Below are 15,722 nucleotides of genomic sequence, written 5' to 3' on the forward strand. Positions count from 1 at the left end.
AAATACGCTTTCCCAGTTTCAAAAGTATGTCTGTATGTACTACTGACGTACAATACTGTAACATTTTAACAATTACTACCTTTTGCCAGTTCTAATAAGTTATATATTTTTATGAAAAATCACAAATATATTTCAAATTATCCGCAAGGTAATGCAAAGTTTTAAAAAATGTAGTCGCAAGTGTTCCCGAGGGCACAGAGGTTACCGCGATATCCGCCATTTTCGGAATTTGATAGCCAGCAGCGACTTCGCTTCTCCTACAGCAGCGCTTAAAGTATTTATCAAACATCAATGATAGCCAGCCGACAGCTAGCCAAGATATTTAAAATTTGAGTTTTAAGGTTAAGTTAGGTTAGGTTATAATGGTTGTCCAAAGAGTGGGCACACTTGGACGAAGAAATCAAATTTATCCTTTGTGATGCGAGTTTTGAGGTAGTAGAGAAGAAAAACCAATGCTGGCGTTCCCACGACAGTCGGTTCTACGTTATAGGAACGATCCGAATTTATATCCGGCCAAGGACTGTCGCTCCAGCAGCAGCATTCCCATGCATGTATGGGGAATGTTTATGCTACTACAACAAGAACCACAAAAACGAATACTGGCCAAAGAAATTTGTGATTATGAAAGGAATTCGTTGCTGCGCACGAAAAGTTTTTTTTGCGTTTTGTCTTGCGTTGGTTAAGGATGGAAAGGATAAGGTTTTGGGTTTGAGGAAAGAGATTTTTTTTAAGTTAAACTCTACTAATTGGGATGTGGTGAGTCTAGGTTGGCCAAAGAATCAAATGCAACTCACGGCATATCGTAAAGAAACCCATGAAACATGGTGAAGTGATCAATAGTGATTTGAAGGCGCATTTCCCAAAAGGAGGATATACCCCAACTTTTGTACCTATGAAGCGGTATCTGTGCATTCTATGGAAGAAATGGACTTTTGGCTAATGATCCAAAACATACCGCACATCGGGGCATCAAAGACTGTCCCATGGCAGCCGGTTCTACGTTATCGGAATGACTCGGTTTTTTTTTCGACCAAGGGCTGCCGCCCCAGTAAACTAACCCAATGAAGAACTTTTGGCCTTGCGACTCGTTAAGTGCCTAAGTCCACCCAATAGAGGACTAAGGATGGGTGGGGCGCTATATCACCCAAATTTGTAAAAAAATAAATATCTATTTTGCACAACGCATCCAGGATATTTATTTAAAATAATATTTATAATATATATTTCTTTGTTGAGTAGTTTTTTAAAAAATGTTTAAAGAAAACGTTTTTTACTTTTTGTCTGTTACTTTTTCTAAATTGACTTCGAACCGGTTTGAGAGAGGAAGGCGAATACAGCTTTATACAGCAAAACTATCAAATCATATTCAAACCTTACTGCGGAGATTTCTTAACAAAAACGCAAAAGTTCGGCACGAAATCTTGGATATGACGAAAAATAGCGTTTAAAAGCATACCATTTGCAGATCATTCCTGTACATACAGAATTTATTAGAACTTGGAGAGTGTGACACCCTGTTACAGTATTGCACATCAATGATATGTAAGCATGTTGATATGTTGATTTTGTTATTAAAAAAGCGCGAATTTAAGAAAAATACCTAGCGCAGGTAATATTAATTTGCATTTAAATTAAATGTCCATTTTTTAAGATTATTAAATGGCATGCAAAAGTGAGAGAACAAAAAAAAATATGAATTAATCGTTAAAAAAATAAAGCAACATTATTTTCTAAAACTGAAATAACAAACAAACATTTGCGAATGTGTACGTTTATGGAACTACAAACAAAGGATACCAATGAAGAAGGCAATGATGACGATGCGAACGAAAATAACAGTTAAGCTAATGATGAAGTCAATAACGCTAATGGCAACACAATTAAATCTGGCAAATTAGCTACTTAGTATCAGCTATATTGTGTCAGATAGTGTCAAGTTCAAAGCCAACCAGCAACATAAGGGAATTGCGGTCAATTAGATGTGTAAAGTAGTTGAGTACTCAAATGGTAGATGGGGATGCCTTAGTGTTGTTGGTTTAAAAAGAAACATTTCCCTGAAACTTATCTACCTTAACTACAAATTTTTTACTACTGTGATTGAATAATTTCAATGCATTTCTAATCTTTGGTGCGACTAGTTTCTTACTTCTGTCAGACTGGTGAGAGAAATTTGAGTCAGTGTTGGTTACGCACCTGAAACTTTTCTACCGATAACGGAAAATAATTATTACGTTCTTAAATGTAAGCAAAATAATCAACATTTTCTAAATACTGCTAAACACTTTTAATATTTACACACACATACATATGGACATATGTGCTTGTGTGTTTGACTTTTTATATCTTATGGTAATCGGCAATGACTTTTGTTTTTAACTCCCTGAATCCATGACAAAGAACACTTTATAATAACAGTACGAGTGTAATTCGCATTCATGTGCGTATTTATTTATGTATTAGAGTGGAATGACTTGTATGAAGTAAAATCGTAGTAATTCAAGCAAAATATTCTAAGTCGGAGTTCCCATAAAACTATGGGAAAGAATTTTAGCAAAATTTTAAGTAATCAGGTAGAGAGGTAAACGGGAGAACTGCGCTTTTTTATGAAATTTCATGCCATAGTCATAGTCAGATAGGAGTGAAGTAAGACCCGAAACAGAATTACCGCGGAACAGCGTAATTTTGTAGTGAAATCTTTTCGTTTGCTATATTTCTGAAGCAACTCGTGGTTGAAGCTCATTGTTTAAAAAAAAAACACTTATTTTTAAATTATTGAAATTTTGTGGGATTTCTTGTGCATCGAATAAATATTATTTGTTTGTTATTTGCCTACTGTTGCTTTTATGTATATATACACGTACACGCGTACACCCTTTTTGGGTGTTTGGCCGAGCTCCTCCTCTTATTTGTGGTGTGCGTCTTGATGTTTTTCCACAAATGGAGGGACATACAGTTTCAAGCCGACTTCGAACGGCAAATATTTCTTATGAGGAGCTTTTTCGTGGCGGAAATACACTTAGAGGTTTGCCATTGCCTGTTGAGGGCGGCCGCTATTAGAAAAAACTTTTTCTTCATTTTGGTCTTTCACTGAGATTCGAACCTACGTTCTCTCTGAACTCCGAATCGTAAAAATAACCGGCGGAAAGAAAACCGACCCCGCCACAATTCATGCGATTAAATGTGTTCTAATTTTGACAGCGAGCACCTGTCAACCCGTTACCCGTTGTCATATACTATTTTGTTCAAATTAATAATAAGTGCAATTTTTTAACCTGATATCAAAAATATTAACACCAAGTTTAGTTCAGAAATCCCGATATGTGCCCGAGATTTTTAAAAATCCGCTGGATAAATAATAACTTTTTAGCTAGATTTATTTGGATAGTCATGATGCAGGAAGGCCTGTCTCCATCGTTCCCACGACAGTCGGTTCTACGTTACCGGAACGACCCGGATTTATATCCGGCCAAGGACTGTCACTCCAGCAGCAGCATTCACCGTGCATGTATGTATGTGGAATGTTTATGTTGCTACAACAACAACAACAGTCTGTCTACATAATTTATAATAGTTTAATAAAACCCGTGAGGAAGCCCAAATTCGGTCCGCACCGTACTTTATATACCCGCGCACATTTTAGTAAAATTAAATTAGGGCTGGCTATTAATTTTTGGAATCAAACCAACTCATAGGTAATTAGAGTTATACAGAGGAAAAGACGGAAATTTAGTCTTAAAATATAAGAAGTGGATGTAGTTTTTATCCGATCTCAATATTTATTTTGAACCTAAATGAGGTGGGAAACATAACGTGTTCGAAATTTGGGTGAGTTTCTTTTAAGTCGTTTTCGAATAATCGAAAATAAACGCATTCACCTAAAAGCGAGTGTGTCACGGCCCTTTTTTTTATTCTTACTTGCGTACTTTTTTTTATGGTTCCAGATTTGTATCACATCTGAGTAATTTTGCTTCATTTGTAACAGATATCAAATTTTTGTCTTTTATGAGAATTATAGTTATATGGGAGATGGGCGTGGTTATTGACCGATTTCGTTCATTCAGCAAACTACATTGGACAAAGAATAATATTAGCACCGAGTTTCATTGAAATATATTAATTTTTACTCGCGTTATCGTGCGCATGGAGGTGGGCATACACATATCAACATTAAAATAGGAACGTTGCCTTTAGCTATTGATTTCCTTGTGCCGCTAGGAAAAAGTTATTATTGAAAATTCGCTTTTTTTACAAATGGTATCACTACTTCGTTGTGAATTTAAGAGAACCATTATAATAAGTTACAATATTCGTTGTGCAGATTCGGATATTTCAATAAAATGCAACTTTTCGTGGCCAGCAAAACAGGTACTTTGCGGATAACTCTTTCATTTTAGCTGATTAAGTAAAAAATATTGAATGTAACCTAAGTAGCGATGGTGGATAGTTCATTTAATAACTAATAATTAATATAAATTTCTTTCAAAGAGAGTCCCTGCGTAGCATTGTATAGTTCAGGAGTGGATATTTGTTGTCAATCTTCGAAGTCAAAAAATCGTACAAATTTATCACTGAGTCAATTGGACGGTCCAAAAAGTTTGTCGTAAATCTCTTAAGCCCAAAAAATACACAGAAGGAGGTGATGGCAAAAATAAAACGTTTTGCACTACTGATAATTTAAGTGTGACTCTTTCCAAGAGGGATCCTTTTGGGGCATCAAATGCCGATGCTACTGATTGTAATACAACATGAACCTACTAGACAGAATATCTCGTAAAGTTCCTCTGTTGAAATAAGCAAATTTTTGAAAGAAGAAAAGTATTGCTCAATAGCACAAGTCATGGTGTGAACCAGAGGGTATGAAAAAATGGTATAACATACTTTGGAGCGATGAAACAATGTTTATTAAAAATATTTTTTTTGGAAATAATGCTGGGCAAAATATGTCATGAGACACAAAAAAAGTCAAGCACGGTGGCGACAAAATAATGATTTGGGGATGCTTCTCTTGGTATGGAGTAGGATCTATGCACCCCATAACCAAAAAAATAGGCAAATTGATTTACAAGGACATACTTCAAGAAGTGCTGCTACCATTTGATAAGTAGAATATGCCACTCTATGCAATATAATGACCGAAAAAGATTACTCAATGTTAGTACGTGAATGGTTTTTACAAAATAATGTTCAAGTGATAGATTGGCCAAGCCAGTCACCCGATCAAAACCGCATTAAAAACCTTTGGGGAGATTTAAACAAGCGAATCGGGAAGAAAACATTCAACAATAAATAAAGTTGTATTGCAGAAAATCAAGGAACTATGGTATGCCACTCCCACTAAAACCTGCCGCAGGATTATCAATTCTATGACAAATCCAAAAAGTCAAAATACAAGAAATCATTGAGAATCATGGTGGACCCAGTGGTTATTAATTAAACTTCTATCATTTGAACAGCATTTTTAATAAAATCAATTCTTTTTTTATCGTAACTGTTTTAATTTTATACCTATTTTAACGGGTTATTCAGAATTTAAAAAAAAATTGGATTTTTTCGCATTTGAATCTGAAAAATGTTTCCTGAGGGCGCAATATTGTTAATTTTCAAAAAAAAAAAACAAAAAGGCACTACATAGGTTATCTATTAATAAAACTAATTTCTCTTGCCCGATTGATTTTAGATGAATCTCCAAGGACTTGTGATGATCACCGCAAGGAACTTCTGGAGAAACGGACTCCACACAACAAACAGCGATAACTTTTACGATTATTAATTTTTTTTTCTTTCAAATTTTGCTAAAGTCAAGTCGAAACATTATGTATTAATGCTTTGTTTTTATTTTTGTAAAATAAAGCAATTGACTAGCAAAAAAAAATTATTGAAAATCATAATTTTTACGGGTCTCTGACTATACCTAACCCCTTAATGACCACATGACGTGTTTAAAAAACTCGCATTTTTCGTATGAACGTTGCACCCGAACAAATAGGCACCTCCTATTTTAATGACCACATGTGTATGTGGCTAAATCGACAGTCAATATTCATAATTAAAAAAATCACATATCAAGATGTGACGGACCTTAAAAATCTAGTTTCAAGCACTATTATTTTTGTGAACTATGGTCCTTTAATTGATTTAAAATATTAACATACTATTTCCTTGACGGGCAGAAACAAATTTGCCGGCCTCGGCACATTCTCTCATGAAATTTGATGAAAGAAACAAATACGAGTACTTAAATCGTTGGTGTGGGAAATACGAAACAATGCTTAAAGTGGCAATTTAGTGCTTTCCCAATAAGAGCAAAACCTATTGACCAACCTCCACACGAAGCTGACTATAAACACTGCTCCAACGACATCAAAAACCGACAACAAGCCGACGTATCCGTCAAGTGGAAACCACTGAAGGGATCAAATAGAGCATGTGTGTGCATGTATATGAGTGTGCATGTATGCACTTATAGGCACAAGTTCCGCATATTACTACATACAACAAATGTGGAAGTTTTTTAATTGAATTAAGAAGACATAAAGAAGAAAATACGAAACCTCTGAAAGTGGAGGAGGAGGAATAGAGCATAGACTCTGTGCGTATATATTACATAGTTACTCATAATTTTCTGTTGGATTTCTTGTGTTTGTCAATTTATTTATATTTTTTCTTTCGTTGTTTGGTTTGCGCGGGTGCAATGTCCACTGGATTCTACAAAACTCATATACAACATTAAACTAAGACCGATGAAATGTTTAACGATACACCTTGGATAATTGGCTTATGAATATGTGTCGGAAGAGTATGGGAAACAAAAACAGGCTGAGAGTGTTGTGGATAATAAGAAATATTACTACGTTCAAGCTAAAACACATACTTATGGTATATGCCTCCTGTCGATGAGAATACTTAGCAATGCAACTAACTAGAGGATCTGTAAATACAAAAATATCCGAGCAACGATACAGAATTAAAAAACAAAAATAAAAATTCCAAAATTCTTTTGGAAATACGCTTCCATGGAAGTAGGCAAAAAATTAAGCTTTATAAGTCATCTACTTCATTCTACATTAAATAAAAGCGAGTCATTCTTTCTATGGCCATTCGTAGACACCGGAACTGGGTCACCGAACATCGCGCGCAACTTTCAAAATTTCATCCAACGGTGAGACTTAGACAATTGACTCATACTTGAAGTGTCAAAAATGTACAAACATTTTTAAAAAGTACTAAAGTCTGACTTCAGCTTACAAAAAACCCACATGCACGTACATACAGATATGGTACCTAACGAATGTGCAAACGTACATACATACAAGGTGAAGTTCAAAATAAACAAGACTGAGCTAAAATAGAAACGACAAGAGCTTTGTTCTGATAACTTCGAGTTTATTTATTCAAAATAGCCCCTTCTGGCCTCGATTCACTGTTTTGCGCGAAGAGGGTTTCAGGTCATTGACCGGAATGTCCTTCAGGATGTCGGTACAACCGGCTTTCCTTTCATAGCCAAATGCAATTTTCCGAATAGATAAAAGTCACAGGGAGCCATATCAGGCGAATACGTTGAGTAATTGCTGGTTAAAATGCGATTTATAGTCAAAAAATCAGTCACACGAGTGATTCGATGAGATGGTGCATTATCATGCAATAAGCGCCAGCTTCCTCCATCGTGGTATTCAGGGCGAATTCGACGAATGCGATGTAAAAACACTTCAAACGCCAAGATAGAAAATTGCATTGACGGTTTGGCCCGTTGGCAGGAACTTCTTGTGGGCAATTCCCTTGGAATCGTAATAAGAAATGAGCATCGACTTCATTTTTGACTTCTCCAAACGATTTTTGGGTGGTGACTCGTCTGGGGCCTTCCATTCGGAAGGCTGACACTTAGTTTCAGGCTCATGCTGGAAATACCACCTATCATCACCAGTTACAATGTTGTAAAGGAAGTTCTCGTCTTTTCTCGCCTCTTTAATTAGGTCTTTCGAATGTTGAATTCTGATCAGTTTTTGGTCCTCAGTTAACTTGTGCGGAACGAAACGTGCCCAGACCTTTCGTAAGCCCAAATGATCAGTTAAAATTTCATAAATCCATGTTTTAGAGATACTCAACTCCGATTCCATGGATTTCAACGATGATTTCGGGTCATTCTTTATAAATTTACGAACAATTTTGATGAAGTTTTCGGTGATTACTGATTTTGGGCGGCCCGTACGTTCATTGTCATTTATGTCCTCACAGCCATCTCTGAAACGATTTACTCGTTTCATGAACTCTGGCACGAGATAGACAATCATCGTCAAAAACTATTCTCATGAATTCAAATGTGTAAACGTTTTACCGATTTTAAAACAAAATTTGATATTAGCTGTTTGTTCGAAACTCATTTTTGTACCGATGACACAAATATACTGACACTTTGGACGCTTCCGCTGAACCGAATAGCACCAAACTTTCATTGGAAATCAGCTAGGGATGTAACTTCCAACGCATCAACTCATTAAAAAGATGGCACCATCGAAAACATGTTTATGACGCCAGTCTTGTTTATTTTGGACTTCACCTTGTATATACGTACACACCCTGCAGTAAAAATTGGGTTCGGATTCGCGTGAGTTGGCCAGTAAAGTTTGAATTACATTTTTGAACTGCCGAATGCCTCCGTTCATCTCTGTTCGGACAAGCTTCTCTAATTTGCTTTCCAACAGGTAGAGGTCCCTGCTCGCAGGTTTACCATTGCCTGCCGGAGGCCGACCGTTATAAGGAACAACTGTTTCTCTTATTTGATGTTTCGCATCTACAGTGGGAATCGAACTCAAGACGGCATTTGCCAGACCACGGCGACTGCACAATAAATGTATACTGAAACATTGGAGGTATACAACTTTTCTGCCACTCGACAAAGCAAAGTGTATGTGAATTTTTCTCTTTTTTGTTTTTATACAAAATATAATGTGACCTGTGAGTGAGTATCTAATTAGGACTCACTAAAAACTATATGCATACATACATTTCTCAAAATGGATCCAAAGTATGGCAATTAGTTCTGCGCTTGTCTGGAAATAACTCAATTCACTGTCGAGTCTTTAAGCTCTTGCAGTACATAATAAAAGCGAATATTCAAAGCAAGTAGACAAAAGTGGTAACGCTTAAAGCGTAGGTGGGCTCCATTTGATCTTCTATGCCGCCAAGTACTTTTTTTTTATTCTAACTGTATGCAGTGGCTTGTGAATATACGATGACACATTTGTAAATAAATATATAATATAAAATGTGAAAGTGCCGATAAATTATTTATGTATTTTATTATTATTGAATTAAATTATATACCATTAATAATTTACTTCATTTGTCATTTTCTTTTCATTGCCTACACCTTTTGAAAGGTAGTTTGGTTGCTTGAGGTGCTGTCTGAGTGACTCATTCCAGACTCAATTAGCACAAAAGGTGCCATTTTGGTACACAATCAAATTGATTTGACAATAAATCTGCCTATGTCTGCTATTTTCTTTCCTGCAATTTCTTCCATTAGTTGTTCATTGAGAATTCCCCCAGAGATACTATGGGCTAAACTTTCCATTACTACCACAATGTAGTTGGATGACGGGCGGAGGGGAGGGGACAGTTCACCGAGAATTTTTAATCCAAATTTTCACTATTTCTAAAAACATTGTTTTGTCGAAAGCCAAAGGTCGATTTCACTCATTTTAACAACCACAAAAGTTCGATCGAAATTCACTTTCTGGGTTTTCCAGTGAAACGGTGCCACTTCTTTACTTATACTTAAGGTATATTAGCATTTAGGCAAGGTGTTATAGTTCATATTAGGTAAAAAAATTATATTTTACACTTTGAAAAAAGACTATTCATCGCTAAAAAAAATAAAAAGTTGGCGCCGCCGCCCGCTTGAGGACATTAAAGTCGTCGGTCTTCTGCCCACGAACACGCTTAGGATCATATCCCTCAATCAATATGTAGAATTCGCCTTTCTAAAATAAATAGTATATAAAAATTGTCCCCTTGTGGTTGACTGGGTTTTTTCTTGTTTCGTTTTATTATTTTCTCATTATCGTTCTTTTGACAGTTCGCACATTTAGAAAAGCATCTGTCATAATAGAACTTTAATAAAATATGATGTGTTATTTCGTAATAAAATACGAAGTATTAACATCAAAGGTTCAACTAATAAAGAGTGTTTATAAGTGAATATTTTTTCTTTTCGGTGTTTGTTTTTTTTTAAGCTCATGCAAAAAATAAGCATTTTTACGTTAAATATTCCTATTAATTCTTATTGGTAATTCATAAAAAGTACTATACTATTCTGAAAGAGCTCCCCATCAGACCCAAATTCAAGTTACCGGATCACTGCAGTGTGTTCAAAGCAGCAGCTGATCGGCTACTCACTTGCGTGATAACTGTTAAGAAAGTAAATATTTTCCCCGATAGCCAAGCGGAAATTAGGGCTTCGGGCTCAATGGTCAGGGAATGCCTGATTTCACTTTCGATTGCATCCGAATTCTTTGACATAAGTGACATTGTGGGTAACTGCAAAGCGGACGAGCTTGCCAGACAAGGACCAGTGAGGTAGTGTCCGGCGAAAGAAGAGGTTGGGGATCCCCTTGAAAGCCTGCGCTCTACTCCTGGAACGATGGACTTCGCCTCAACTCAGCGAGCGCTGGGCAAGCACATCAACTTGTAAGGTCGCGAAATCCTTCTGGGCACGTGTGGATCGGAGGCGTTCGAGGAATATTCTGAAGATTACATAATCTCAGCTCTCAAATTTCGTGGGCCTTCTCACGGGGCACTATCCGCGAGGTATGCATGACGTGAGACTCGGAACAGCAAGTTTCCTGGGCCCACCGTTAGATGAGCTAGACGAAAACGACCGGTGACCACACCGCACTGACATGGTTTAGCAAGCTGTTACAACAACAACAAAACTACTTGAGAATTAAATCTGCTTATTAACCGTTAGACAGTAAATTGCTGAATTCTAATACAATATTTAAACTATTTTAATACTTATTCATTGCCTTAGTTTAATAAAATTTTTATTAAAAATTAAAAAAAATCATAATTGTTTTATGTAAAAGCAAAACCTGGCAATGTCGTATAATGTTTGTTTATGTCAAAAGCTCTCATATCTATGTATGTAATTCATGTATGTATAAAAAGGAGTGTTCACGCACAGATGTATGTATGTATGTAGGTGCAACACCGTGCACGTTTTCAAGAAGTGGATAGATACTTGAGGTAAAAATTCTTTCGATGTTTACTTCAGACTTAGAGCCGATAATAATTTAAAAGAAAGCTATACAGAAAACAACATAAAAAAAGCAATAATTCAACAGCACATCAATTTTAAAAAGCGATTAACTCTGTTACTTTGCGGTATTTTTTCTTTTTTTCTTTTTTTGCCGGTATTTATGACTTATTGGTATTCGAGAAAACATTCCATACGCACATTTAAGAGTTAAATTTAATTGCACATAAACATATGAAACAACTCCATAGCCACGACCGGAACAGTCGAACACAACAGCAACGAGTAGGTACAAGAAAAAAAACGGAAATGCCGAAACAGCCGGAGACAATACAATTTAATACGCAATTACTTAGACACGTACGTCACAACGCTTTTAAATGCTTATAATTCCAACACTAGCCATCCTACCTTCTACCTCAACGTTTGGCAGGTGTTGGCCACCAATTTAAAAGGCACACATCGACCTGAGTTCATTAACTAAAACTTAATAGTCTTTAATATATTGCACAGGCACGAAAAATGCACAATTTTCCCATATGCAAGCGAATTAAACACTTTTAGCCATACTAATGGTTTGTATATTGTTAATAGTTTGTAGGTTTTGTATAAAAATTTCATTGATTATATATATATTTATTTTTTAATATTTTGTGCTTTAAATCGTCCGTAGCAGAAGAAAACTTTGTGGCTTCACTGCCGCACTCTATACTAAACTCAAGGCGAACTTTGTGAAAAAAGTCTGGCGGAAAAATCAATATGTTTTTCCACCACCCCTTTAAAATAACAATTCTAGGCAGAAGTTCTTGGCGTCGCATAGAAATAAATATATTTATGTATGTACACATACTACTCAGCTGCAGACCGTGGCAGAACAGTTTCTATCAAAAAAGTGGTATTATTGCCTAACGAAGTGCTGCTCTCCCCGTGTCGTATTCTTTAAACGCATGTCCAAAGAACGTGAATGAGAGTATGAAAGAGCAAATAGATTTAGGGTGACTAACTAGGCAGCGATGCCGTTTAAAAAGAAACTGTATCTCGCTGATTATTTCAAATTGAGTTAATTTTAATTTTTCAAATTAATTGTATTTTCATTAGAAGCGAAATTTTTATCAAATATAACTCACGCAAAAAACACTTAAAAAAATGTAATTAATTTAAACAACCTTACGGAACATCTTTATAGGTGAAGGTTTTTAATAGCAACTATCCGGAGTCGGCCTCGCGTGTTTAAAAGCGCCACCTCCAATTTCGGTCGTCGTAATCGTCAAATTATGCCTCGATTCTCAGTTTAGTGTGCAAGTTGGAAACCACATTTCTTTTTGAGAATTACACCGCTGCCGGGAAAAAACGCAGTCAACTATTCTTAGTCACTCTAAACCCATATCGGTAGATTCAAGAACAAACTTATACATTCTCAAATTAAACTCATCTTCAGCACCATTGCGCATTTCCGACTAAATGGTTTTGCCAACGAGCAAAATATGTATGATATGTCAAGTGGACTCGAAGTAGCCGACATGTATTTCAAGGCAATCTACACACTTAAATCATACCGGCGAAATTATTAAACATGACATTTTTATTCTGACAGCAAACAAAATACAATTTGCAATTGATAAGAAACTTCGATATACGCGTAACTTTAAAAACTTGCCCCTTCCATCCGCCCACTCGGTTGTTCGGTTAACGGGCATACGCTTATTTTAGGTTCCCACAACAGTTGATTCAACATTACCGGAAAGACCCGGATTTGTATCCGACCAAGGACTGTCACTTTGGCAGCGTTCCCTAAAAATGTAAGGGAACTTGCTATGCTGTTACAACAACAATAACACGTATTGTAACTTAATGAAACTTGATGAAAATGGATCTCAATTGAAAGCCCTGTAAATACCAACAAATATATATACTTATGTACAAACATATTTAGATGTTTAAGCATTTCAGTAATAGAGAGAGATAGGAAGAGAGAGAGGCACTAGGCAACGGCAAACATGCCATCTATTTGCCAATAGCTCTCAGCAACTTTATTTCTCTCCAAGCTTCATTTTGCCCATTTTATACAACAATTTTTTGTCTATGTTTGTTTTTGTTTGCTAAACTCAAAAACGACCCCTGTGAACTTGTTTAATAAGTAATAAACAACTTGAACGCCAGTCTTTTACAAAATGTGTAAACAACAAAAGAGTTGACGTAAAGGCCGGTGTAACACATACATAGTAAGTGTCAAATGCTACCAGCTGTTTTACAATAACGAGTGTGTGCGAATGAGCAATGCACGAGTATACGCAAAATCAGTATGATTAGGTTAGGAGAATGTTCTAATGCTAAGAAACACCTAACTTTTTACTTCACCAATGCCTTTAGTTTTCTCATTGGGGATAAGAAATACAAAGGTTATATGTAGATAGAATGCCTTCATTAATGTCACAATTTCAAAGAGTTTCATCCTTTCAACGCAACATTTCGCAAAAAATAATACTGAAAAAAAAACAGAAGCAAACAAAATGGTGTCCACATTTTAACTTGTCACAAAATTATTCAAAGGTTCATTTGAAGTAGAATATTTTCGAATTCTTAAAGTAAAAATTAATAAATACTTAAAATATAAGGAAAATAAAAACTTTGTGCAGTTGTTACTATTTTTGGTATTTACTTACTTTCATTAAGAGGACTCAAAGGTGTCAATTCGCAATTCTTTGTGACATTATAACGGGAACTGCTTTGACGTTTCTCCTTCTTAACGATTGGCGTTGTTGATAAATTTAAGCCTTTGGTAATTGGTGTAGGTGGTGGAGCATCTCGTGGTGGTGTGCTTTTATTATCCTTATTAGCCTGCAAAATACAACCAAGACCAAACGAATTTTAATAAAATTCACTCTATTGGGAAACTAAGGGCACGGCACTACAACAAATATGTTATGAATAGGCTAAAACACAAGTAAGCAGAAATAAAGCATGCGCAGTTGGTAATGATATTACTACATGAAGAGAGTTGCCAGAAGGTAGCGGCGACGAACAGTTTTGCCAGCGGCAAACAACAGGGCTGCTACAGGAGTCTGAGCCGGAAATCTACGAGCGAACAACTACCGTCTAATTAGGCATTGCATTTGTGAAGTGCGATGGACTTCTCAATTTATGTCTTATGTCTTTACCTTAGTTCTTGCAAATCCTTGCCTCTTAAGCTTAGCTGCCTGTGAGATTTTAGAGAATATTACAAAGTGTTTGCGGGATATTTGAGACAAACAAAAAACATAATTTAAGAATATTGAAACACAAAACAAAAATGGGATAATTAAAACGATATTAAAAGTAGTATAAAAATATTTTAAATTATAAGATTTTGAACAAAATTTGTAGTAAAGCTACTTATTGACTAAAGTCTTGCTAAAGTATGCAGAATCCAGCCGTTATTTCTCAATTCACTACTCGTTTGGCTATGGAATCATTTTTCAACAAACTATCTCAGAGAATATTGTAGTCAACCACCCAACCGGAGCCGATACACTCACATCTACGGTGTAAGATTGTCGTCTTTTTTCGTCAAGAAGGCGAAAAGCTTTGTCGAGAAACTCGGTTGTTGCATTGTATGCAAAAAAGCAGTATGTCAACAACACTCAAAAATCTCTCCATAAATAAATATCCTTTCATATTTTACCAAAAATTTCATTGCAATAAACTTTTTTTTTCAACCTTCTTCGAAATGTGTCAAAATAAAGAACAAAAAAAAATTGTTTTTCACAAACCAAAATTAAAAATATATATCTGCGATAGTGAATTATAAATGTGACGCATTTGCCACATATTTTCATACAAATGCATATAAATGGGGTCCAGCCAGACCAGACGCGAGGTGCCTAACCGAAGGTGTAACGTTTTTAAATCATTTTTTTCGTCCTGTACGAGGATCCTTTCTAAAAGGTTATATCAATAAATCGATAGAAAATTTTATTTATTTTATTTTTAAAAGCTTACATAATAATAAAATTATAAGTAAACTCAAGCAAACGCAGCGCTAGCAGCAGAGGCTTTCGGCTGGCTGGTGATGTGAGTTGGATCAGATACGACGGAGTAGGTCGGTGTACTTCAGAAATTTCTAAATTTGTTTAATGTTATCTTCAGTGGCATCTTTTAAAAGTAAAAGAGGATTTGTGTTGCTGAAGTGGTGATGCCTTTGAGAAGCAAGTTCTGCGCAGGATACCTTTGTGCCTTGGCAGAAGGGGCAGGTGTTGGATGTATTACCCTGTAATAGGTGTACGCTAGTAATTATGGTGTGCCCAATACGGAGTCGTGTGTATGGGGAAATATGGTTGGTGAGTACCGATGATGGATAGGCAGGTTTTGTACGTTTGGGGTAAATATTCGAGTAATAGTGTTTATAATACGACCATTCACGAAGTAACTTAGTTTGCCTCTGTTCATGAATAAGTCGGTATATGTTGCTGGGTAGGATGACTTCTGATGT

At 36.0% G+C, this 15,722-nt stretch overlaps 1 protein-coding gene across 17 annotated transcripts in view; it reads right to left on the reverse strand.

Annotated features, from left to right (window-relative positions):
• The window catches only part of LOC128863865 (serine/threonine-protein phosphatase 2A 56 kDa regulatory subunit gamma isoform), a 64,140-nt gene that overhangs the window by 32,366 nt on the left and 16,052 nt on the right, over window positions 1-15,722 (reverse strand). For all 17 annotated transcript variants that reach the window (XM_054103384.1, XM_054103361.1, XM_054103353.1 and 14 more), the window contains one exon: window positions 13,918-14,092. In XM_054103384.1, the coding sequence (XP_053959359.1) occupies window positions 13,918-14,092 (175 nt within the window). The remainder of the gene's footprint in view (window positions 1-13,917; window positions 14,093-15,722) is intronic.

This window comes from Anastrepha ludens, chromosome 2 (assembly GCF_028408465.1).
Source record: "Anastrepha ludens isolate Willacy chromosome 2, idAnaLude1.1, whole genome shotgun sequence".
Taxonomy (NCBI): domain Eukaryota; kingdom Metazoa; phylum Arthropoda; class Insecta; order Diptera; family Tephritidae; genus Anastrepha; species Anastrepha ludens.